General features: G+C 34.8%; 1 protein-coding gene across 1 annotated transcript in view; it reads left to right on the top strand.

Moving 5' to 3' along the window:
• Positions 1-26,863, top strand: part of LOC149085184 (zinc transporter ZIP3-like) — an 81,463-nt gene extending 54,600 nt beyond the window's left edge. Inside the window, exon 3 of the mRNA XM_089233041.1 lies at positions 26,531-26,863. Within this exon, the coding sequence (XP_089089167.1) occupies positions 26,531-26,752 (222 nt within the window). The 3' untranslated portion in view covers positions 26,753-26,863. The remainder of the gene's footprint in view (positions 1-26,530) is intronic.
• Positions 26,864-27,361: the final 498 nt, after the last annotated feature.

The raw sequence follows: 27,361 nt of genomic DNA, 5'->3' as shown, positions 1-27,361 counted from the left end.
AATCAAATGCGGTTCAGGTACATCAAGATGACAATAATAACGGCTCGCGAAGAGTTGGACCCTACTATCATCTACTGATTCACTAAAAAATGCTTTCATTTTTCGTTAATGAACTTCGAGAAATTCAGTTTCGCCAAAAACTCCGCCCTTCGTGACGTCTTGCTAGCTTTCTTGCTCGTAGTAACCAATCACCGGTGTGTTAATGCCTTTTGTGTTACTAAGAATGTAGGGACTGTAATTACGCTGCCCGGTTTGACTGATTACAGGGCCCGGTGCCGGGCCGCGGACCGCCGCGGCAGTTGAGAAACACTACTATAGGGTGTCCCATAAATTCGTAAATAGTTTGAAAATTCTTAAGTATTGAAGGAATCGATAAATTTAGATGTGGTGTTTTTTTGCAAAAAAATTACTCTCACGACAGGATTTTTGGCACAGATAAAAAATTAGACGAACAAAATTAGATAAAAACAAAAATTTAATTCAAATTTTTGTTGGTAGAGGATGCTGCACGTAATTCTGGCAGGAGTGATTGGACCTGAACCTCTTTTCAATCACTGCTATGTCCTAAACATTCGTAAAGCTTCAGCCGGCGATTCGTGGCCAGTGGCGTATTTACAGAGGGACTTAGTGGGTTATAGCCCAAGGCGGCGAGTTAAGAGGAGCGGCAAATTTGAGGAATGAGTGCCCAAAAAAGTTTGTAGAATGATAAAAGGGTAAAATTTGTATTAATCTTAATAAATACGCCTCTGCCCAGACAGCAAGGGACTAGGTTAGTGAATAAGCAAAAGAGTGACTTGGAGCGTGAGCAAGCATGTGAATGACAAAAAAGTGACATTCAGAGCGAAGTATCAGGTCAGTGGGTGACCTAGAGAGTATGAAGGCATGTTAATTACCAAAAGAATGACCTAGAGCATGTGTAAACGTGTAAATGATCTAAAGAGTGACCTCTAAAGCAAGGAACCATATCAATGAGTGACCAAAAGACTGACCTAGAACGTGTGCAAGTATGTGATTGACCCAAACGGTGTGCAAGCATGTGGATGACTATAAGAGTGACTTAGGGACGCAAGTATACTTGTAAGAGTAACGGAGAGGGGATGGCCAAGCGGGTTATAGCACAGAGTGGCGAATTCGAGGAAAAGTAGTCAAGAAAATTAGACTAAAATGGGAGAAGGGCGGCAAAATTCGTGTAACCTACAAGCGGAAAAACCATAAATGCGCCTCTGTTCGTGACTGAGGCAGGGCCGTCTTAAGAACATCTTGTTCCCCCGGGCCAAGTGGTTTTTGTGAGGCCCTACCTGGTAAATTCTAGAAAATGTTTACCAGATCTCATTTTTGTGAGCCCCCTTTTCTCTTGGGGTGCCCGGGTAGGCCCATGCGTTCAGATGGCACTGGACTGAGGTAAAACAACTTCACCAATATTACTTTATCCATCTACGAACCGCAAGCGTCGGCAACAGGAAAATTCAGAAATTAGGTGTTAATCGTACACCCTGCATTTTAAAGGATTCTGATTAATATATTTCCAGCGTTTTGCTTTTGTGCAGCACCCTCTATCGACAAACATGTAACTAAATTTATTTTTTGTACCAAAAAAATAATCTCCCTTAATTAGTAAGAATAACTTTTTCGCAAAACACATTCAAATGTACCGATTCTCCTTCAATTTTTACGAATTTTTAAACTACTTACGGATTTATGGGACACCCTGTACTTACAGGTCTAAAACTAAATTTTAGAGCTCATCGTCATTTATTGATTGTGGTCAAATTTTCTATGTACGATTAATAGATTTAATAGTAAATATTTTTCTATTAGAAAGGTTTAGTAAATGGATGTTTCAAAACCGGCTAGGGAAGTTTCCCTATTACGGCATTGGCTTCTAATAGCTATAATTATATTCATTTGGTTTATGTAAGTCTGTTTTACACAATCGTAAATTTATCGCGTGTTTATTGTTATTTCGAAATGTATTTCAAATGGAATTTCTAAAAAAAGCAGAAAGCTTTCCTTTATTTTTATTTTCGTATTTGAAGCTTTCTTGTCCTGTTATTTCCGTATCCTCATTTTATACAAGGTGTCCTGTAAGTGCTAATGTGGCCTTTGTCGCATCAACTGTCCATCATAGAGACATGATTCCAATTTAAAAAATGCTCAAAAGACATTCAAAAATTACCCTGAACCAACTTTACCCAACTTTTCGGAGCCCAACAAAGAAAATCCCATGTTTTTAACTGCAATATTCAGTGAAATATTTTAATTCAAAAATCGGAGAAAATTCGATACAATTTATGGGAAATAACGGAGAAAAACTAACGGACACACACGCTCCTTTCCCAACTTATCTTCGATTTTTGAATGCGAATATCTCAGAGAATATTGCAGTTAAAAACAGAGGATCTCTTGCTGGAAAAGGCAGGGCAACAACTTTCTAATTAGGAGTTAGAGGACAGGGGGGCGTATAAAAATTTAGATTTTTGTTATTTTGTGACAAACTGTATTTTCACTTTCAAAACTGGTGCAGGGTAATTTTGAATTTATTTTGATGTTTTTTTAAATTGAAACCATACCTCTACGACAAACGGTTGATGAGATAAAGGCCGCATTAGCACTTTCAGGATACCCTGTATGCAGTACGACCTCTCAAATCCTGACTCCTTGAGACCGAATTAGGGAATCTTCCGGATAATGAATCCAGTTTTGTTTATTTCCCCAAGTTTTCATATTTGTAACAGTAATATACCTCTTTGAGGAGTTTGATTCCTATTTTCTTTTGCAAAAAATTAATATGAAAAGAAAAGCAAGATATATGCGTATATAGTAGCAGATAATTTTTAAATAAATCCGTATAATTTCTAATTTACATACCGTTAGTTATTCATAGGAAAAAAAATTCGTTAGTCTTTAAACATTTTTTGTAGTTATTGCTTAGATCCGGAAAAAAACTGAAAATTATATTTTTTGTTTCTGAACATCGAAAAACGGTAGATTTTTCTGATTCCATGCTTTCCACACAACATTCGTTCTGGCATTCCGTGTTGTAGCTTTTTCAAAAGTTCATCTTTCTCACGTATACATAAAGCATCATGCTTCCGATTACAGCTTGTATCTGCCACACCACTTGACGTTTACGGGATGTTCAGAAATTCAATTAGATCATTGAATCACACCACGGTCATTTTTTGCACACGAGAGCTAACTAGACCGGGACCTACAATTTATTGCCGATTCCGAACGGCATCTTTTTTTTTAATACTCACAGAGAGGTTGGTGCTGTCAGGAAAGTTTCTGACAAGGACGAACTGGGTATCGAACTCGCAACTTATCGACCTGGGCTACCACGCCCCAATTTCAATTAGATAATCAGAGAAAATAATACAGCAGCGTTTCTCAACCTGGGATCCGAGAACCAGAGGTGGTCCGTGACGATGGTACAGATGTTCCACGGACAGTCCCTAATGGGATGAAAAATTATGCAATTATGAAGCTGACATTAGTATTACACTATTGGGATCAAATGAAAAACAAAACCCTTTTTTTCTTACCCATATTTTATCGAGAAAAATACCGGATACCTCTAATTTTCGTCAAAACAGACGATTCTCAATGAAATTGCTAGTTGATGCTTAAAATTAAGGACTGTTTCAAATCGCAGTAAAAAATGTATTTCACGAAAAAAACGATAAAATCTAGTGATTACATTCATCGAAAGAAAAAATGCGGAAAATTGGGATCTCTCGAATTAAACAAAATACAAGACATCGTCAATTGGTCAAAAAACATTGCTATAAGTCGGCGAAACCACCAACTATTGCTAAAAAACTGATTAAAAATCACCAATAAGATGTAAATTAGAGGCTACTAGAATTTTCCGGAAAAAAACGTTGAATATAATAAATGTGTGGGATGAATTTTTATAATTATCATAGCATAGGTTATGAAAATTTCCTACTTTTACAATTTTAAATACGGGGGATTGTATAAAATATTCTCCAACCAAAAATACAGGAACATTCCGTAAAATACGGATGGTCCCCTTACTCATATCACTCCGTCAAAATTTTGCTGACATATTACTGGGTCTTGGGTACAAAAAGGCTGAGAAACGCTGTAATACAGCATTGGACAAGTTCTAAAACATTAAGTTTAACTAAAGCGCGCAGAAATGAAATGAAGGAAGAAAAGTTCTTTTGATGAAAGCTGACTTTCTGACTAATCACATTCATTGAGAAATGGTCGCAGTGAAAACCAAAAATAAGAAGTACAAAAAAGAAGTAAAATGGCCGAAGTATTAGAAAAAAGGCCCAAACAGAATTTGGACAAAGAAAAATCATCAAATGTCCCGTGTTGGATTTTTTTTTCGGCTAATCGTCCTAATTTGGGAGGTCCTACTGTATTAGTATTCCTAACATAATTTTTTTTCCAATTTCTAATAATAAACAAACGCTCTCGCATTGCTGATTGATAATATCTATATAATTTTACAGCTCTATAACTAAATTTTAGGAACTTATCATTGTTTATTGATTGTTGATCAAAATTTCTGCATATTATTAATAAAATAATCTACTAGTGAATATTTAATATTGAATGTGTACGCTCGCGTTTGCTACAGCTCCAATATTGCTCTTTTTTTATCTCTCGAGACAACTCCTGTCAAGTGTCTAGAATGATGCCTGGAATTAATCTCATTATTTCCCTCGTGGATACCTAAAACACGCGAAAGTGTACTTGAAACAATTTCAGTGTACGAGGTTACTATGTTTTATGTTTGCCATAATATGAAAAGTCTATATTATCTACTCAGATTAATGATTCAGATAACTAAACCATTCATGCCCTTCATTAATCATTTTGTGCAAATTAATAAAATATTACGCAATATTTCAGAGATTAACTTCAAATATATTAATTGGATTTTGTACGGAAATCAGAATATAATAATCTAGAACGTGATTCTCTTAGAAATTTATTATCTTACTCTTATTGAATGTAATTGTATTTGTATTGAACATAAATTACAAAAGGTGGATGATAGATAGTGACATACAATTCATTATCTAATAATATACATTAATAGAAACGGCATCGTATTTGTAAAAGTATTGTTTATAGAAATAATATCCAAATTCCAATGTCTGCTTGGTAAAGTCGTGATTGGTTTTTACAATAGATGTGGATTAAACGTGATTAACTAAGAAATTCAATAAGCGTAGGAATATTTTGGTTCACAGTTAATGATAGTAATTTATTTGGATGATAAACAATTTTTGTGAGATTAATTATGAAATTTTACGTATTATTGAAAATCATCGTCATTAATTTGTGTATACTGCTAATTTTACGTTATTGTAATCGCAAGTGAATGAATTCTCGTAATTTCATGAATCCACTGTATGAGTTATACCGTTTTCCTAAAAATGCGTAACGTCGAAATTAGAAAAGTAACGCTTTTCGGAAAACTATCAAGTTCTCTGTTAAGCCTATAAGAAAAAAAAAGAGGATTTATATTGACCATATGCGTCAACAATAGTTATACGTGAAGCTTTTTCGATCTCAATTCCTCTCTTTGGCTCAGTTCCAACCCTATGCCATGCTGATTGCCTTGGTTTTAAAAAAAAATTTACCCGTTTAAAAATTGAATTGCGAAACAATTGATGATCTCCCTCTCGAACTTTGAATTGAAATGCGATTGGCTAACTTGATAAGCATATCAGTGGAGAGTTGAGTGTAGATTCTTGTAGAATTCAGTTAGCCTTACATTACTGTGACTGCGATAATAAAACTTGATAAAGCTTGATAATCGAAGACAAACGTTTACGATGATTTGTAGTTAATTTTTCAGTTGACTGGAATTACTTTAAAATGTTCGTTACTTTATTGAAAGCTTATGGAAAAAAGGTTTTTTATTATGGGCACATTGAAATCGGTTTATAATACACTTCAGTGTCGCACTGCTTCTCAACTTTTAAGCTAATTAAAATTAAGTTAATTTTTAAGTGTAATTAAAATGGTATTTATTAGATAGAATTAAAAACGTTTGCGATTAATAATGCCACTTATGAATTAATTTTCTTAGAAATAATGATCACATTTCTCGCATTATGTCGTTTCAGTTGGAAAATACTAATTTACTCGGGGATTGTTTGAAATGCATAAAGCAAGAATATTCAGTTAGTCTATTATAAATGTAAATACAGTCGAATCCCATTTTAACGCGCGCGAATACCGTTATAGCGAAAATCTCGTTTTAACAAACACTTTTCTAATCCACCAGATAAGTTCACATAGAAACAATAGAAAAACCTGGAATTCCTTTATAACAAAATTTCGTTATAACGAAGTGATTTCTCCGGTCTCTTGGAGTTCGTTATAATGGGATTTGACTGTATCACACACACATACATGTATATATATATATATATATATATATGCACTTTCTGCAGTGAGTGAAATACAAACCATGCAAGTCAACTTATGAAGCAATATAAGCCCTCTTTACTCAAAAATTTCTCTTGTAAGAGCTCAATCCTCTTGTTTCATGCTTACGTCCACAAAAACGCTTTCAGCGTGGCATGGCTGTCATAATTTTTTTAATTCCTAATACCAATTTTGCATGTCTGGAGAAATTAATCTCTTTTGTTTTCGTGGCATCAGAATGCTAACCAACTTTGTGTGAAATCATGGTTCACCGCGCACAAAATTGCCGCTTTCGTTGCTTCGAAAGCATTTTTTTTTTTTCAATTTTGAAAGCAAAGAGAATTTTGCATCGCTCGAGCTAAAAGAGGCGCTTACTATAATCGAAGCTTACATTTTTTTAAATATTAAAAAACCTCCACTTTCGTTCAAGATTAGGCTACTTTCGTTGTGAAGACAGCTTGACAGGTCCAGATAAGAAGCAAAGTTTTGACACGAGTCTTGGGATGATAAAATTTTAAACGGAACATTTTTCCCACAGTTTTTTCCTGCTTTTGAACAAAAAAAAGGTAAAGACACGGGAAATGCGTATTTCTTATATTTTTCAGCAACTTTTTTTGGGTGTTTTGCATAATAGTTCTTAATTTGTTAAATTTGAACGACATCGCATATTAATAAAATCTTAAATAAAAAAGGCTTAAGTATATTAGTCAGAAACGAGCGATTCTAGTCATGAAAAAGGAATGCTTTGACCTAGACCCAGTTTCTCAAAACGATTTGATCTAAGAGAAAGTCAGAAGGGGCAAGTTAGTACAATGTTACAGGGCTTTAGCAGCACCCTAAATTTAGGGCAGGATGTTAAAGATTCCAAACGACTTGCCAGCAGCTCGATAAATTTCATGCAGGATTAAATTTCAGAGATTCATCAAAAGGTTTTCGATAATGTTTCTGCACCTTTACATGCGTAATGTGACTAATATATAGCGGAACCACGCTACAACGATGCCTGATATAACGATAAATTCCTCTACAACAATATTTTTTTTAGATCTTGTTTGTAATTGTCTAATGTTAAACTCTTCTCGGTACAACGATATCCTTTATGCAAATGCAAATACCACAACATACAAAATGCCCAACGAAGTGGCTGAAAATAGATGCCCATAAAAAATATGGATGCCGAATATATATCTAAACTATATCAAAAATACAGCAACTTAATAAGAGCAATAAAAACCAATGATGAAAAAAGATAAATGCAAAAAAGCAAATAATTATAAAAATGATGAAACCGACAATTACTACAATGAATCCCTCTATAACGATGTTTTTTTTTAGGATATTTTGAAAGCGCTAAACGATATTTTTTATATTCCGATCAAATTTACTATCAATATTTTTTTTAATTCCTCACCAGTGTTTGTTCTTTAGAAGGTTTTTAACAACATCGGTATTTTGCAGTATCTACCTTCCTATTAACCATTAGCACTATCAGTGCTTATCCTATTAGCCTTATAGTTAATTAAGTTGCCGTGAAGCTGCTTTCTGTACATAATAATATTGTATGAAAAGCTCCTTTACAGGGTGAAGCAACTAAATTTTGTTCAAAAACGAATAAATTAGAATTTATTGCTGCGAATAAATGCTCATAAATGCATTATATATTGGTAATAACAAAGCCGATAGCCGATTCGGAAGAGACACAAACAAGAGCATGAATTCGTTGGTGCTATATGATAATGCTCACTCAGTAAACGATAACCCCCTCTACAATGATATTTTTTCTTGGTCCGGAGAGTATCGTTATATCAAGGTTTCACCGTACAATTACGAGAAGTCAATCGTTAATGGAATTATTCGTAAATAAAGTACGAAATTGTGACACTATGACAAATCTCTAACACTTGCCCTGATTTGTCCAAAGCAGGTGCAAAATTGTTCAGAACATTAAATTATCCTATCTACGCTGATTAAATGACCGAAAGAAAGTTTCATTGATAAGTCTGTGCACGAATCAAGTATTTGAATCAATGCTCGAATTCACACGTTTGTAATTTTTAACAAAAGAAAAGGATGTAATAAAATTACGCGAGTGGCATGTCTTAATTCTATGTAAGGAGCCAGAAAAGCTGAGGGAAAATAAGACAACAATAGAAAAAGGAAGAAAATATATTTACTGTTGTTAGAGCGTTAACTGAGACGGTCAATTAAGCTAAAGTTTCCCTCCAATTCCGTTAAAGCGAGTAAATACACGAGACTTACGTACTCGCTCAAATTGCCCGTTGCTTCGTTAGTGTAATAAAGATCGTTTTGTGTGTGCAAGCTCATTTGACAAAGTAAATTTTGCCAGCGCGATTGGAATTCACGCCGAAAGATTACCCAACCCTCAAACGTTAGCCTCCGGGAAAGCCGAATAAATGAGTATGTGTCGCAAACTTTCGTATGGAGTTAGTGCGCAGCTCCAGGTCTTTCAAATAGACATTTTGTGACTTTGCACACTTGACTGCTCTGTTTCCTGTTCCATCGCCTGGATGACTCAATTAACTGAGCCTGACAATTACGCTGCTATAACTCCTGTCACATTATAGTTTCGGCCGTTCATGCTATAATACCACCTTCTTGATAGAACTATTTCTAACATCGATTAATTTCTTGCTCAAAAATTAAAGTCTTACATTTTTATACTGGATCATTAATTAGATTTTTGTAAGAATACGTCTCCCTAAAACTATAAGAAAAAGTTATTCTTTACAGTTTAACACTAACGACATAAAAAAAACTAAACTCTGTAAACTAAACTAAAAAGTAAACTCTGAAAAAATTACCATAAACAAGGGCTACTTTGTCCCATTTTTTAAAAATTTCAAATTCACTTTCCAATAAACCCAGTATTATTACTACTTTTGAGTTCTGGTAACCTTTTTCATATCGATAGGGTTATCTTATACTATGTATATTGCACACATATAAAACAGATTTTTTTTTCAACTTAAGCTAGATTTTGGGCCAATGTTACCCTTATATGTTGGTAACTTGGCCCATTTCACGTTTTCCTATTTTGAAGCATTGAATGAAAAGCTGGGATATTTCTTGAACCTGGGCTTGAAATAAAACTTCAGTTTTTGAAAGAAGACTTATATTTCAACTTATATTCAAATATATGTTTATCGAAATTTTTACTTCTCGATCTTAAAATTGACCAAAAAAAAGAAAGACCTCTTCTAACAGGCTCTGAAGGCTTAATTATTAGAGATCCGTAATCACACATTTTATCAACTTGAGTCGCAAATGCTAGTAATGCGTAAGCACTAAAACCTTGGGATGACCTGGTTTGCTAGATAATGTATTTTTAATTTTGTTTTTAATGGTGCTTCGAGGTATTTCAAAGTTATATGCAGTTTGTATTTGGTTTATTTCAATCGGATCTAATTGCATCTAAACAGTTTTGAAGATGGTCAGTGCTTCTTAGTCTACATAACTTCGACTTCCAGTCTAATGTTTGCGTTTACACGCCCTCCTTCCAGTCTGGAAACAAAAACTTGAAATAGGATAGGCATTTAAAAAATTAATATAATTATTCAATGCATGATTATGTTTTCAAGTGCTCACAAAAAAAAACCAATCATGCATTGAATAATTATAATTTTTAAGTGTACTCACAAACAAATTGGGCGCGGTAGCCCAGGTCGGTAAGGTACTCGCCTCAAGTACCAAATAATGTTTAGAGGTGTCGCGAGTTCGATACCCGGTTTGTCCTTGTCAGAAAACTTTCCTGACAACAGAAACGGCGACATGACCGCCGAAAACATTGCTACCGCAGGGAGTCCCCCATCGAGGGGTTAGCGCACCAACCTCTCGATGAGTATAAAAACAAGCCCGCCATTCAGAATCGGCAATAAATTGTAGGTCCCAGTCTAATTAGCCCTCTAATGATCAAATGATCACAAACAAATTAACGAGCGTTACAAAAATACGACCTTTGACCCATCAAAATGTTGGGACAAATTGAAGTTACCAGAGCTTAAATTTTCAATTCATGTTTTCGGGAAAAAAGAAAGATTAAACGAAATTTTAATAATACCACAGTTGAAAGTATCAAATTTTGTTTCTAATTAAAGCACCTACCTAACTTTGCAACTGAATTGGCGCCCCCCCCCCCCCAGTTGAAAGTTTCAAGGATGGAAAATTTGCGTGCAATAACAGCATACAAAATCACCACTGTTGCTGCCTACACTCGGTCATTCGGGAACATCCCGATTCATTCCGTTACCTGACTGCAGTTACTTTACTAAGTCGCTACTTACCAAAAACTTCACACTTCCGAGCATTTTTTTCTACAGTAATTAGAGTACGTTTTATTATTTTATTGTTTTGGCCCAAAACAATAAAATAAAACATTAAATTATAACCTATTACTAAAAATTTTACTTACTTGTTAACTACTTTATAATCTAAACATTAATTATAACTGCTAAAAAAGTAAACATTAAATTATATTCCCAAAGTTATTTCAAGTTGTTTTTAAAAAATAAAGTGAGATCATAGGCGCCTTAACCGAGTCCCTTTGAACACCCCCCCCCCAGTAATTTCTGAAAACAATGCAATACACTCACCTTCTCCTCCGTAGGTGCTAGAGTCCGGTATATACGGGACGACCAGCAACTTTCGGCCCTCCCCCTCAAAGTTTTCTTCATGTCGGCGCCTCTGAGTGAGACAAAATTTCATATATTTTTAATTGTTTCTTAACTGTAATTTTCTATTGAAAAGCAGTTTCTCGGAGCTAAGAGTCCTCGTCCGTGCGAGTTAGTTTTCTTCTCTCTCTCTCAATGTTTCCTCAACTGTAATGGGTGCCATTATCAGGAGGTGCCTGAGTCCCATTTCTAAATATTGAATTGAAAGATTTTGTTGCTCTACCTACACGTTTTCCTCACTTTCTAACAACTGCAGCATGTGTTTATGATTTTGCGTTCTACTGAACCCAGAGATTAGTTGCTGTGGAATTTAACCTGATGTCTTATGAGCATCTGGAAGTCTGTGAGGTTGAACAAGAGATTATCTCCAAAAAATCGTCAACGAATAAGGCAAATACCAGGAAATACTAAAAGATTCCTAATGCATTTCAACACACAAAAAATGGGTGTCGTCTTCAGAGGATATATAAGAGTATCACGCTGACCGAGTTTCCCACTTGGATTGAGTACCAAATCTTCAACCTCGGTTGCTCAGCGGAACGAAAAAACAATACGTTTGATCAAGTCCAACGTCGTGGCAAGAACAAAAGCCAAGCGTCTGTGCGTAAGTCTTTTGTAACAACCTGATTGGCTGCTTGCGAAATGAAGCTATCAGATTGGTCTACTCGAATTTTATTTAAATTCTCTCTCGTAATGAATTTAAGCCATGGCGAGATGTGATCGGTGTTGATTTATTGCCGTTTACTAATTTATTTTTGAAGGCCGGGATGTATGTGCCTTCTTAGAAGTCTAAATCGACCGTGGATTTCACTTTGTGAAAAACTCTCGCTTCCTGAAATTTGAATCTATGGCCCTCTTGCCAGCAGTGAGCAGCGATGGTCGATTTATCACATTCTTGATTTTTAACACAGACGACACCCATTGTGTGTTGAAATGCATTAGGAATTTTTTAGTATTTGCCTTATTCGTTGACGTTTTTTTATGGTATTAATAGGCAAAGTCATCTACTCTTCCGTAAGAGATTATCTCTCCCACTCCACTGTTCAGTAATGAAAATTAAACATTTTGTGATGATGTCAAAAACTAACCTATGGTAAAAGTTGAAAATAAAATGAAATAAATGCGATCCCTTTGTATTTATTTTATATAATCAATAATGTCGTTCCATCAAAGAAAAAAAATTGAAAATATAACTCTCACGAAATTATTTATTTATTTATACATACATACACATCTCAGTAGTATAACAAGTATTGTGCAGTTATAGAGATGGATGCAGTTATACGAGGAGAAATAAAAATTTAATAAAATTAAATGAAATTGAATTATATAAAACCTGTTTCTTGACCTTATCTCTCAAGGAACACCGATTTATTTTTTTAAGATTTATTTTTTTACTAGTGAGATGTGGTACTGACGCCGATGCTATACACCAATGCGGCGGATAGGCAAAGTAATAAGATATTTACCTAAAGCTTATTGCAGCGTGCTTGAAAGCGGCGTGTTTAGCTTAAGTGTAATCATATTTTTTTATTGTTAGTATTTATTTTTGATATACAGTGTTTTCAGTTTGCACTCTTACCAGAGGATCATTTGGTCAAATACCGAGAAACCCTCACGCTGAGCGATAGCCATTTAAGACAGTAATGTGTGTATAGATTTTGTATAATTCCATTCTAATTTCTACTTTGATCTAAAACACATTTTGAGAACCCTTTAATAACGTCCAGCAAACCATCAGACATATCTCTCTCTACAGAGCACCCATCAAAACCACTACTAGACACACAGTTATAACAACTAATATACTGATGGTGTTTGCCGTTGTCAGTATTTTCCGCTTTTCTATTACATTTAGTATTTAAGGCTTAAGAAAATTTTTAGCAATGAAAGTATCATTCTCACATAAACTCATTAAATATGTAGGATGACATGTTAACGTAGATAAAAGCAACTATATTTTATACAAAAATTTTCATCAACTTTGTATATCAGTCATCTAGTTAATACTGATATTGAAACTACATTGGCTTTATACGAAGTACGAAAGCCTGGATAACAAAGCGGAGATCGAGATGTAGTACGGAAAGAAAAAATTCACATTCCTATGTGGGAAATCCAACCACCAATCTCTCACTGTCCGGGCGAGTGTTCTAACCATTGAACTACAGAGGACAGACATTTCTTTCCGAACTACATCTAGATCTCCGCTTGGTTATCCAGGCTTTCGTATGAACAGCGGAGAGTGACATTGTTTCTCTCTATACACACACACACGCATTGGCTTTGTTCCAAAACTTTTTTTTTCCTAGAAATGAAATATTTTAATCCTGTTTGTTTAGCGAATTCCGGATTTTTCACTGCTATCAAACATTTTAATGAACACCGAATCATTCATATTTGATCAAGTTTCGTCATTTTACTCATAAAGAATAATTTGACATCAATAATCAGCTGAAACATTTGCTCTGACGATCATCTTTGAAGAACGCTCTTGAACAATAAATATTGTTCTTTAGAGAAATGTTATTTTCCAGTGGTAAAGACATTATAACACCAGACGCGCGAATTTATCCAATTTACGATCTTGATTTTTGTGACAAAATATTAAGCAAATGCAAATTTAGTACCTGGATTGCGGATCGATATAAATGCAATTTTAATAGCTAAAAATATACTCATTTCTGATTTTTTTTTTTTTTTTTTTTTTTCAAGTAACACGACCGTGCATAAATTTGGCTTTTGAAACTTTCAGTTGAAATCAATGACTACAGAGCGATAATATATTATTGCATACATGGATAGAGAGTGAAACATTAAAGCATCTACCTGACGTCTCATGTTCAGATAAAGTCATCATTTTCTCACACAAAGTCGTTTGAATCATTCAAATAGTCGCTTTTCGAGTGTTTCTCAAGCTTGAGTCTCTTTTAAACGATACAGCCATAAATGTTGGTAATCAATCGAATAGGTGGTACTCTCATTGTACGTTATTGAGATGATGCAGGAAAATATCAGGAAGTGTTCAATATTCATATGAGTGGCTCGTCGTCATTGTCGAGTACGACCAAACCAAAATGATAGGATGAAGCTCAGTGCCACAGGAACTCGGCATTCCCTACGAGTAACCGTTAAAGACCGTCCCCGAGTGATTTGACTTTCGTAAGCGTAAATTGTTTTCCAATATTGAACTTAAAGCGGTGGATAAACTTAGGGCGTGAAAACCTATGGGAAAACGATAGTTTTTTTTTCTCTTTCGTTCTAGAGAGAACAAATCTCTTATCTTTCTATATCTTTCTCTCTTAACGAGTCCAAAATGAACAAACTGCCCTGCCGCAAACAATCAGAGGACTATTTTGCATGACTAACACGTTTTCTGTGATATTGACGAACACTTCATTTTCTCCTCTCTCTTAATTTACGAACCCTTTTCCTTTTTTTACATTCTATAGGATGATGAAAATTCATTTAAATTAGGAAATGGAAGTGTCATTTGTTTGTTTCTTGGTACATCACAAGCATTTTCTTCCCAGTGAAACCTTTTAGGCATTTCCAACTTTTTTATTATTGTTATTTTTCGAATATTATTATTGTTCCAAAAATTGTCTTATCTTTTATTTTTGTGTATTTATTTCAAGAGGAAGCTGGTGCACGTTTATGGGATTTATGATTATCTACTCACAAATCCTTTGAAAGCATTTATTGCGGAAAATAATTGTTCTTATTTACCTTCATATGGCTGCTGAAATTACTAAAAACATTTTCCTGTTGCATTCATCCTGCATTTTATGAGCAATGAAAATACTTTAAAAAAACATGAAAATACTATATTTTATCAGTTGTTTGCGTATTGTCAGTCTTTTGTGATTTCTTTTAATCAATTACTTACAGATTAAGAAAACAATTGGTAATCAACTGTGAATTAAATTCTCAATTATAATATTAAGAATCGTTGGAATTAATGCAAATAAACCTTTAAAATATCACATAAAGGTATGGGTAGAAATTATGTGGAAGTGAGATTTTTATATTTGTTTTTAGGATATTTATAAGAACTTTAGTTGTAGAAAATTCCCCTCTTGAGTATTTCTATATGTTGAAAAAATTCCTTTCTCTCTTGAAACAGAAATTCTTCACCCAAAAGTAATCAAAATCACATTCGTATACTATACCGTAAAATAAAGTAATAACGTGTACCACTTTTTGAGGTTTTTTTTACTGTAACCTCTTTAAAAATTATCATATCAGGCCGAAATTTGTAGGCAATGTTGCAACACATCTTAGTTTTCAAACCGGGGTTAATTTTTCTTTACATCACGTAAGTAAGGGGAGGGGGAATTATTATTTTTGGCACATTTTTTCCACCCAAGGTGAGGTAATTATAAATAATTTGCCACCTACTTTTTTTAAATCAAAACATGCTCTGAGCGACCCATGGTACATTTTTAATAAATTTTAGTCAATCAAAAGTTACTGAAAATAAATGGGAAAAAGAATTGTCATTTTTAAACACTTTATTATATCCTTTAAACTCTAAAACGAACTTCGGTGGTTGTCACAAAAAATATAGGATGTACCATAAATTCATTTCTTCAAAGGCATCATGAATTTCACCTCATTTCTAAATTTCACTGGGGGAGCAATTGTATTAATTATCTGGGTCTTTTTGTACCAAAGGTCATCTTTAGGGTTGGGCCATATTTACCTTTTTCGTTGAAACACAAAGTCTCCCAGTCATCAAAATCTGTCATCATTTCACCTGGGTAAAGTTTGCCCTAAGAACAAAATCTCCTTTGCTATGCTGTGTTTATTGCTAGTTAAGTGGCATCTCTGCCTTCTGATGTAGAGAGTGTGTTGTCAGTCATTGGCGATAACTCATCTGCAGCCACCATCATTTTCAGACTGGATAGCATTTGAAAAACAAAACAAAAAAAAAATAATTGTTTCAAAATTCGGTGGCACATTAATACCCCAACGTACACTTATTACCATGTATAGATTATAAATAAAATACTATAGAAATAACGCCCTTTTTTGACATTGTTCGTCTTAGAGAGTTATGTGGTAAAGAAATAATATACTTACGTGCGTCGGTCAATATTATGTGGGCTTGGTTACACAGGAAGGTTTGCGTAAGTTTCACACACTTTTAACAATAGGTAGTTTAAATTCAAAAATTCGGCGTATGTAAGCAAAATCTGCATAAAGTAACTATGCATTACGGCCATTAACCTTGCATTCCGGCATCCTTTAAAGTCCTTCCGTGACGTGGGATCAGGTCACATCAGAGTAGTGTGTAGTGGCCTTTAACCGCTGCTCGGTGAGCTCTCGACGCGACTTCATGCTCTACATCAGTGATTCCCAACGTGGGCGTTAACACTCCCTGGGAGGCGATGGAATGTTCCGGGGGCGGTAGAAGACAGTGGCGTCGGAGCCGGGGGTGCTGTGGGTGCTCAAGCATCCGCAGTAATTTTTGGCATGGATTCTGGCACCCCCAGAATTGATTCAGAAATTAAAATTTCCGATATAAAACTAAAGACGAGCACCCACAGTTTAGAAACACTTCCGACACCCCTGGTAGAAGCTACGAGTATAACAGGATTCTATGGGTTAGATTGCGTTGGGGGCGATAGGAGGAAAAAATTCCTAAAGATGGGGGTGATGGGACAAAAAAGGTTGGAAAACTATGCTCTACATCCTGACTCGCAGGATGCGCTAAAAGACTACAAAGCTGAAGTTAATACTCAACGTAGCACATTAAAACCACATTTTACGGTAATGGTTACGAAAGGCCGGTTTACATGTGTATTATTGCAGCAGCATTGGAAGTTCTGGCACCTGCTTGACGACTTTTTTCCTTCGTAGGAAAAAAATGGGGCAGCAGCTATTGGCCCCTTTTTCTTGCGGATCTTTCAGGGTTGCAACCTCCTTTCCCATAATTCTTTGCTCATGCGAACCTCTGAGTGACGACTTTAGTAAAGTGGAGTTGTGAAATTGCGGCCCATGTAAACGGGTTTTAGCGAAAATCTTTGAATCTGGTTTTAAACAAGCTTTTTCCATTTACCATGTAAACGGCCTCAAATAAAGCATAAAATATGAATTTTTTGGTCAAAAAATGTGTTCCGGCAATCACCCTGTTGCTTCACATTTTACTAACATTCTTGTCCGAACTTGGTTTTGTAAAATTGAGTAAAAGAAAATGGTGCTACAAAATGATCAAATGATCAAACTGTGTAAAAACAATGAATTATGACGACGGAAAGGAAAAAAATGGTCATAAAATATTGCGCAGCTAACGGAGTGGACTTCGTGTTGTTGCGTCTTGTAATTATGATGATTTGCATGATTTATGCACCATTAATTACACGGCAGCTGATGGCTCCGAATATGTTCCGTAGATTATATGAACAATCTACCAATGGCGTTATTACGAGAAAGACAGGAGCAAGTTCGAAACATCGTTACCATAAAATTCGTGCAAAATGTGTCGAACAATTTGAACATGCATCATGAATTTAAAAGTTGTGTCATATATTTCTTTACAAGAAAATTCTTTATTTTCATCTAGATCGATCGACGTTGTGTATGAGGAAGGTCAGTGTCAAACATTCCTAAGCAATTCAGAGCTGCATTTAAAGTTTTGAGGTATAATGTAAATAACAAAAGAGTAGTATATTATATATATGGGGGATACTATCGACCGCCCAATAATTACACATGTGATTCCTTGTGAAAAATTCATATGTAAAAGTGTTTTCAGTTTTATGATTTGACCAATAATTATGGAGTTATAACGCTTTAAAAATTGATTGCTTCACTTCATAATCCTGCCAAATTCACCAACCGTAAACGAAATATATAGCTTGTCTTTTTCGAAACTGATAACAATGGTATAACTCTAAGGGAAATCGAAAAAGAGCAAATACGTTTTTTCCTTCATGTGTGCGTGTGCACTTTTCAAATTTGTATGCGATCATTAATATACCCCAAAATATTTTTTTTTGCTTTCATCACAGTTGCACAACGTCTGTGTTCATTTGATTTGTCTGGTTTAAATGAATAACGTATCGCTAACAATTTTGGGATGAGATTTTTTTCTAGTTCCAATTCAGAAGTTTTGGAAGATTTATATGTTGCATAACAACTTTTGATTTTAATTGTGCAACACAATTAACTTGATTAACACGATAAACTTGTCGAATGAATTGACCAGTCACAAATTGTCACGAAGAAGTCTAACAAATACAGTTTAAAATTTTTACGTCATCTCATTTATGTTATGAATGTGTGTATGAAACAATTTTTAAACCATATATAGAAAAACAAACAGCAAAGAGATAGTTTTCATTTTGAAAATTGAGAGCTATGGCGGTGAGGGCATGGTTTTTCGAGGGAAAAAAAAGAAACGAAATATAAGAGCATCTCAAAGGGCCGGCAAAATTAGTAGTGCTTAAGACAGAGTCTGAGAGGTTCGTTTCTGCTACTAGGGCTGGGGATTGCAGTCACAAGGAAATGAAAAATTTTCATTGCGACATGTAGAATTCGATATGAAAATGTGACTCGAATAATTAATAGAAACAATCCGAGAAACCACTAATTATATTGAATATGTCAAATTCATAAAATTATTAGTTTATTTAAAAATTTCTGATTGAATCGTTGTTATTATTTTACTGTTTCTACCAGTCACCTTCGTCAATCTGCCATTTTTACATCCTTCATTGTTTCGATGAAATTTTAAAATTGCTAAAAAAATATTGCCTTGTTTTATTGATGATGATGATGATGTGATCTAATTGAAACTACACCGTAAAAAAAAACGATCGCGCAGTAAACATTATGCACTGTATGTACCCTCAGTCAAGATTTCACTTAACCCCTTCGAGTGCAAGCTGTTGGTGATAAATTTGAATGATCTGTATTAGACGTATAGGCGATAAATGTGGACACCTTGTTCCACGTTGAAAAAAAGGAAGAAAGGGAGAAAAAGAAAAAAGGGCGGGGGGAAGGAACAAGTACAGAGATAATTGGATAATAGAGTACAGTGCCTTGCTTTTTTTCACCCTCACCTACCAACTTGTTTGTAGTTTTTTTTTACTTGTGTGTGTCTTTCTATGTATAGTATATAATAGAAGGATCAGTCTGAGAAAGATACATTATATTTGTTTGTGTGTGTGTGTGGGGGGGGGGGATGCCGTGGAAAACGAGGAGGAGAACCGCCACCATCATTATCTCAGTTACTCATTATCAGTTGATCGTTATCTCGTTGAGATATCACGATGTTGGGTGGGAGAACAGAGAGGGAAAAACACACACAACTTTGTTTTGTAGGGTTACAATAAACCTTCGTATCAAGAAAAAAGATTGAATGAAAAAGAATCGAATTTATTCCACTGGTGTTTGGACGCAATATTACGTCCGTGATCGTAAAGGGGCTAACAGTGAAGGAGAACAAATTACCACATTCCAGCAAAAAAAAGTGTTTTGATTTGTTTAAACCATTTTCCAAATACATCTCATCGCGCTATAACTCCCTAAATATACGTACGATCCTGAAACAGAAAACACTTTCCTAAACAGTTTTTCACAAGGAATCACGGTAATTATTTGGAGATAAATAGTATCTGCCCTGTATATGAAGTATTAAAGAGCATAATCCAACATCACATTGATTTGGAATTGTGCATTACCTAATAAATTAACTTTTTCTGATTATAAAACGGAAGTTCATTTGCTATGGAAGGTGTACGGGGTTTATGAAATGAAATCAGTTCAGTACGATTTTAATTTATCATTGAAAATGTTATGACACTGCCTATAAATTGTGTCATGTATAGAATTTATTGAATAATAATATATTAATCATTAAATTTTTATCACCGAGTACTGCAATGTCGAAAAAAAAATCCATAATACCTATGTACTATCGGTAGTTCGTTCCACAGGAAACTGTGCAAGCATGAAACGAACGAGTTTTCTGACCGCTCAAGGTTTGGTAACAAAGTAATTATGGATATCTTGTTAAGCCTCACCAATCGCCATCGGCTAATGCTTTGTAATCTACAATCGATAAGACCGCGAAAGTTCGTAGCACATACGTGTATACTCTCGTAGATGCTAATAACTAAAGTTTGATACTTGGTTAATCCCTAAAGAAAAGAGGAAAAAACCGATATTGCTCATTTCTATAATATACATAATTGGACAGAGGACTTCTCTCTGTCTGTCTAATTGACGACAATATACGTATACATACAGGGTGTCCTAACTCGGCCTTTATCTCATCAAACCTTCGTCGTAGAGGTATGGTTTCAATTTAGAAAATGCTCTCTAAATGTGTTTTTCACTGGTACTAGACCCTGTACCAGTTTTGAGAATGAAAATACTATGTCACAAAATAAAAAAAATAATCTAAATTTTTATACGGGCCCTCCCTGAAATCTAACTTTCAATCAGAAAGCTATTTCTCCGTCTTTTCTCAGCGCAACAAAAAAAAATCATATTTCTAAGTGCAATATTCGCTGAGATATTCGAATTCAAAACCAGAGAAAAAAAAGGAAATTACAGCATAAAATATTGTGGATGAGCTCAGTATGCTGTTCTTCCCCCTTTTTCGATATTTTTGAATTCAAATATCTCAGCGAAAAATGAATTATTGAATTTGGAGAGATATTTGGTTTTTTTGGCCTCGGGATAGACAAGGCAACAACTTTCTAATTGGAAATTAGAGGGCACGGGAACCGAATAATTAACCCATTGTCCCCGGACCCAGTGATTTTTCTGAGGCCCTCGCACCGTGCCCGAGTGAGCCCATGCTTTAAGACGGCACTGGTACACAGAATGGTTTCTGAATACATTTTATTTTTCTTTTAATTTGAACCATGCGTCTACGACAAATGATTCATCAGATAAAGGCCGACTTGGGAATTACAGGACACCCTGTATACTGTAGAAATATTCAATGATAATGAAACACTTCAATGAAAAATGAAGGTATGGAAAAACTTCCCTGAAGTAAAATAACTTTGCAAACTCAGCATCGAATGGATTACAGATTCGGCAGGCCACATATTTTCATGATGATATCGTAGATTCACATGTGAAGGCCCTGATTGGAATTGCTATATATATATGTATATATATATATATATATACTGGAGATATACAAAATGGGAGATGCATTAAAATATATATATATATATTTTAATGCATCTCCCATTTTGCCGCATGCGAAGTAAAACTTCTGTAAATTATGTGTATTCAAGGACAAGTTTTATGTTTGCAACGAATTAGAAACTGTTACTTATATGCACGTCACAGTGGCAGAACTTAATTCTCAAACAGTTTGTTATCCATTCCGACCGTGAGAAAAACCGAACCTTCAAACCAAAATGACGACTGGAATACACTAACTTACAGGACAGAGAAAGAAAATTGATTGCCAATCTATACTTGAGTCGGAACCACTCTGAGATATTCGATAAATCAATCCATTAAATGTGGCATATTTATGTGCACTCAGAACAACCGACTTGCGAACAATGAAAAAACTTCTATCGTCAAGTCACCTCTATTCAATTTCTTGGCTGGATTCAATGGTAGAGTTTTTCTTTCATCCAGTATTGCCCTTGATGCTAAGAAAATAGCTCATAATTTCTATCAATTCCATAAGGTTCGTAATAAAAGACAATGCATTAGTCATCAAAAACAGGAAAAAAACCACTCGAATTCCTCATTCATTAACTCTCTTCTAGGAATTATGTCCATAAACAAAAAAAACTGATTGTATGCTACTTGAAAAATTTTGATTAAATTCCACAGTTAAACAAGTCATCCATTTATTATTCTTTTGATCCTTAATCTTCTGAAAGGCATTATTATGTCATACCGTACATACCAGAGCCACCCTTAGGGGTATATAACAGGTGCATAGGCGGAGATAGACTTGGAAGTCTGGGAGGGCACGATGATGATGATGTCAATTCATGTATACGCATATATATTAGATCTGTCAACTCCACCTTTGACGCTGGGGGGGGGGGGGGCATTGCCGCCCATGGACAAGTGCGGTCGCACCGGGCCCCATGTTTTGGGAGCCCCCCGCAGTTACGATAATAATAATTTCTTTGGTAAATTCTCATCAATCCAGAATTTTCATCAATTCTGGAATTCTGAATCTCCAGCAATTCTAGAAATTTGCATTTTAATCAATTCCGGAATTTTGAATCTTCAGCAATTCTATAGAATATTATTTCTTTCATCAATTCTGGAATTATTTTCTTTCATCAATTCTGGAATTATTTTCTTTCATCAATTCTGGAATTATTTTCTTTCATCAATTCTGGAATTATTTTCTTTCATCAATTCTGGAATTATTTTCTTTCATCAATTCTGGAATTATTTTCTTTCATCAATTCTGGAATTATTTTCTTTCATCAATTCTGGAATTATTTTCTTTCATCAATTCTGGAATTATTTTCTTTCATCAATTCTGGAATTATTTTCTTTCATCAATTCTGGAATTATTTTCTTTCATCAATTCTGGAATTATTTTCTTTCATCAATTCTGGAATTATTTTCTTTCATCAATTCTGAATATTCACCCATTCTTGAGTTTTGAATATTCATTGATACTGGAATTTTGTTCTTTAATAGAAATAAATAATTCTGGAATTTACTGCATTTTTATAATTCTGAATTTCCACCAATTCTGGAAATCTGAAAACTTTCATCATTTCTCAAATTATTTCTCACACCTATTCTGAATTTTCATAAATTCTGGAATTATATTTCTTTTATTTTTCGTGTTTGCTGGAATTATCCCCTCTCGATTATCTTTCTTATTTTCAATTGATCGATTCTGAATTTTCATTAGTTCTCAGACAATTTCTTTTCCTCTGGCCCCACGTCTGGTAAAGACGTCTCTGATACATGCCAATGATGTCATGCAACAATAATGATGCGGAAAATAATCTGTTTAGGATAAAAATGCAACGTAAAACTGTGATTGCCTTTTTAATTCTTCAATGCATTAACCCTTTATGTACCAGATTATGAAAAATAGAATGAGAAGAAAATAATAATAAATATAATGATAATAATATATATAAATAATTATGTAAATTATTTGGTGGGCCATTTTGGTTCTAATTAAAGATTTTAAAAAATGAAACAAATACTGTTTTCTTATAATTAGAGCTAGTGCATAACAAATTATCTAACCTGGTACTTTTAAAGTACCGTCAGTAAATAAAGGGTTGAAACACTTTCATATTCAAGTATTTTTTTCCCAAATTTAGGCAAATGCATAGTTCTAATAATAGTTGTCAAGCCTGATGAGTAATGTTCCGAAAATTATTATGAGTGTTTCTCAAACGTTTGAGACCGTGGCTCGGTAAATTAAAATTAAGACGATAAATGTCAATAAGCAATTTATTTCTAAATTGATTACGCATAATTTATACGATTATCAAGCAATATCACATTAATTAACTAATTAGAAGCGGCCAACTGATTATTTAAGACAACTTGCGTGCAGCATTAACACACCAACATGTAACATTAACACACCAACATTTAACATTAGCGCACTAACATTGTAACATGACACATCACGTAAGATTTGTTATCGCATGAATGAATCTTCCGGTATGATTGATATTACAGCTGTTACCAGCCGTAAAATCAAAGAACACTGTTATACAGGGTGCAGAGTGAAGTCTATATACACTCTTCAATTTTTAATTCGTTGATCATGGAAATAACTTCTTAATTAGAAAAAAAGTTTTCAAATGATGTCTCTCAGATGTTACCTATTTTCCAAGGGACTGTACATGTTATAAAATACAAGAATTATGTTTTTTACAGTCCCTTTTACATTCGGCTTACTCATTGGAAGGGATTACACTATAAAATTTTGATATAAGATCTTCAACAAAACTTGAAAAATGCAACCAATAAGCGTATCAGTTATACTCGAGCGAATGTACCAATAGGCTTATTGGTTATTTTTTCAAGTTTTGTAAAAGATCTTTTACCAAACTTTTATAGTGTAATCCCGGCAAAAGAAACATTTTTTTTTGAATTTATTGAATTAAACTAAAGTCCCCATGTCTCTAAATGGAATATAACTGCTGAGACATTTTATTTGTAAAATTATGATTTTGATATTTCAGAACATAGCGTTTCGACGAGATGTTCATCTAGTTTAAGCATGAGATAAACATAAATAAAGTTCCCGTTTTTTTGAGATCCAAACACATTTAAAAACGGGGAAAAAATTGCAGTTCAAAGTAAAGTCTGTGTACATCCACATGGAAAGAATCGAACGCAAATATATACAGTACGGACAAGGTGTATAACTATTCTATCAAATACACGATAGTAAAAATATAGTGTCAAACAATTTCTCATTTCTAAGACACTTTCTTTAATGTTTCGATGTGGGATATCTGAACGATTATTTCATTTAGATGCATGCAGGGCTAAGAGTTTCTAGATTTCAGTTGAAGGTAATGGAGACCGTATAGAGAAAAAAAAATCAAATTTTGTATTTTTAACCCTTAAATACTTGGTTTTTCTTCAAACTGATAATTTTTTTCATGGTCAATGACACGTATAGAAAGCTGGAAAAATCATTTAAAAAAATCTGTTTCGAATTGTACTGCTCCTACAGTGCTTTATTAAAGACGTGCAAAGCCTCAAAAATAGCACATAAAATAAATGTATTGAAGTAATGTTACTTTGGTGCAGTATATAACTACCTTCTTTGTGATTTAAACCAGTGTTTCTCATCGTGTTTCAGCCCGTGGCCCCCCTTTGGACCGTATTTTCTTCCTGTGGCCCCCCAGTCTTATCCAGGATCCCCTACCCCTCATCTCTGAGACTTATTCTACTTATTGAATTGAATTCAGTCAGAACTAAATTTATAATGAAAAAAATTTCATAAATCCGGTCGATCTGTGGAACCCTAGACCAAGCACGGATCAACTTTCCATCCCATCCAATTGGCGAATTATATGGGAAAATAGGCCTCTGTAAAATACGGAACGATCCAACGAACCTATGCAATAAATACATCATCCCGACCCGATGGATCCTCTCCCTGGATCTGTGCCTATCCTGGGCTAGAGTTCAGTAAGCTTCCTTCAAGTGGGATTCTATTCATGGCGGTCTCAACATCATGGGTCCTCAGACAGAGTAATGTTCTGAGGCCCCCCCCCCCATATACTTAGCTGGGTAACAGCTTACATACATATATTTTCATACTTACACTCGAAAACCATATCACCAGATCTCATCATGTAGGCCCTATGGGCATGGAGCCCCAGGCTACGAACATCACATGGTTACCCTTGACAACTCTGCTAGATTCTGAAAGTAATGTCAGCCCACCATATTTCACTTGAAAGCTTCATTTCTTCACAGTTCTCTGTGGACCCACTTCACCACTTGTCGTGGCTCCCTTTCATCTAATTTTCACCCGTGGCCCCCTCAGAACATCCCAGGACCGCAAGGGGGCTATATGGCCTAAGGTTGAGAAACACATTTAAACTATAGTAATGAAAAAAAAATTGGATTGTAAACTTCAAGGTAAAAAAAAAAATGCAAACTAAACATTTTAACAAATTAGTGAAATCACAACCCCACATGCTCTGAAACAAAGAGTCGTTGTCGTTAATTGGTACATCTACCAGCAAATTACAAATACAAAGAATATGACCTCACCTTATGTGCAAAGGCAATTCTGAGTTTTATCTTCTAACTAGCTGCAGTAATGCACGCTTAAAGGACCTTTGATCATTTTTGTCGCACCACGGTCATTTTCTACACACGAGGGCTAATTAGACCGGGACCTACAACTTATTGCCGATTCGGAACGGCAGGCTTGTTTTTTTTTTATATACTCATCGAGAGGTTGGTGCGCTAACCCCTCGATGGGGGACTCCCTGCGGTAGCAATTTTTTGCTGCTGTCAAGTCGCCGTTTTTTGTTGTACCCCTGTGTCAGGAAAGTTTTCTGACAAGGACGAACTGGGCATCGAACTCGCGACACCTCTAAACATCCTTTGGTACTTTAGGCGAGCATCTTATCGACCGGGCTACTGCACCTTAAAGGGCCTTTTGCACGTATGCAAAGCTATACATTTAAGGGTTAATACATGTAGAAAATCGAATGATATATTCAAGTCCCACATAAATTGAATAACCATTGAATAATATTTATAATTGGATGTCTGTTTCTATGATCCACGATTTGAAAGTTAAAGGAGATATAATGTCTTTTCTTTGCACCGACTGAGAAAATTTTGAACTTGAACAGTTTATATTAGTTCTGTAGAAGATGTGGGAAGTGCTTCAACTATGTTTTCTTTTGTGAGTGGAATTTTATTTCTATTCATGTTTTTTGTTGTCTATCTTACAGCTGCTTGGTCTTCTGATCGGTCATTATCAGTCAACTGCGGCAGTAGCGGTGAGTGCAGTACTGCAAGGTTTGGCTGCCGGAACGTTTATTCACGTCACTTTCCTGGAAGTTATACCAGCAGAATTCCATGAACCTGGACTAAGAGTGTTGAAAGTTTTCTTTTTAGGACTTGGATTCATGCTGTTGTTATTATGCACTGTAGCAATGCAAACTATCTTATAAGAACGAAAGTGAGAGAGAAGAAAAATACATTGTTCTTTATCACAATAGTGTCACGTGTAAAAATTTTAACCCTCTTTCACCAAGTTCAAATAAAATCAGTTTCCACGTGTATCACTTTTTTTTCTTTCTTTTACAGAATTTACATCGATGAAAAAAAAACTTTTTTTACACAATTAACCTCTATAAAGATTTTTTTTTTTTAGAGAGAGAGTGTGTCATGTTCTCTTTTAAGATAAGTTCTTATTCAGAATGTGAACTTTTGTTGCCAAAGACACATATATCGAACGCTTCATATTGTGAAATGAATATTGTTGAATCGTATTGTCTAAAGCAGGGGTATTCATACCCTGGCCAGCGGGCCAAATGTTGTCCTCGGAGCTTTTTGCTATGGCCACCCAACTTTTTTTGAGAAAATAGCTACTTTTCATTAAAAAAAACGATTAAATTACAAAAAAAAAATTCGTTGAAGAGCACTTGTCACTGAAATCTGTAGTGCTTTATCTAGAACTGTGAGACACTCTCTAAAGTCAATAGTAATGCTGTGGATTTGATACATTAAATGGGTCGTCGTAACGAATTCTGGAAACCCGGAGTCAAAACATTTTTTGG

Source organism: Pholcus phalangioides, unplaced genomic scaffold, assembly GCF_987345545.1.
Source record: "Pholcus phalangioides strain wild (caught in Gottingen) unplaced genomic scaffold, Ppha-v1.0 ptg000007l_1, whole genome shotgun sequence".
Lineage (NCBI taxonomy): Eukaryota > Metazoa > Arthropoda > Arachnida > Araneae > Pholcidae > Pholcus > Pholcus phalangioides.
The sequence above is the reverse complement of the archived record's forward strand: the minus strand, read 5'-3'. Positions and strand labels throughout refer to the sequence as shown.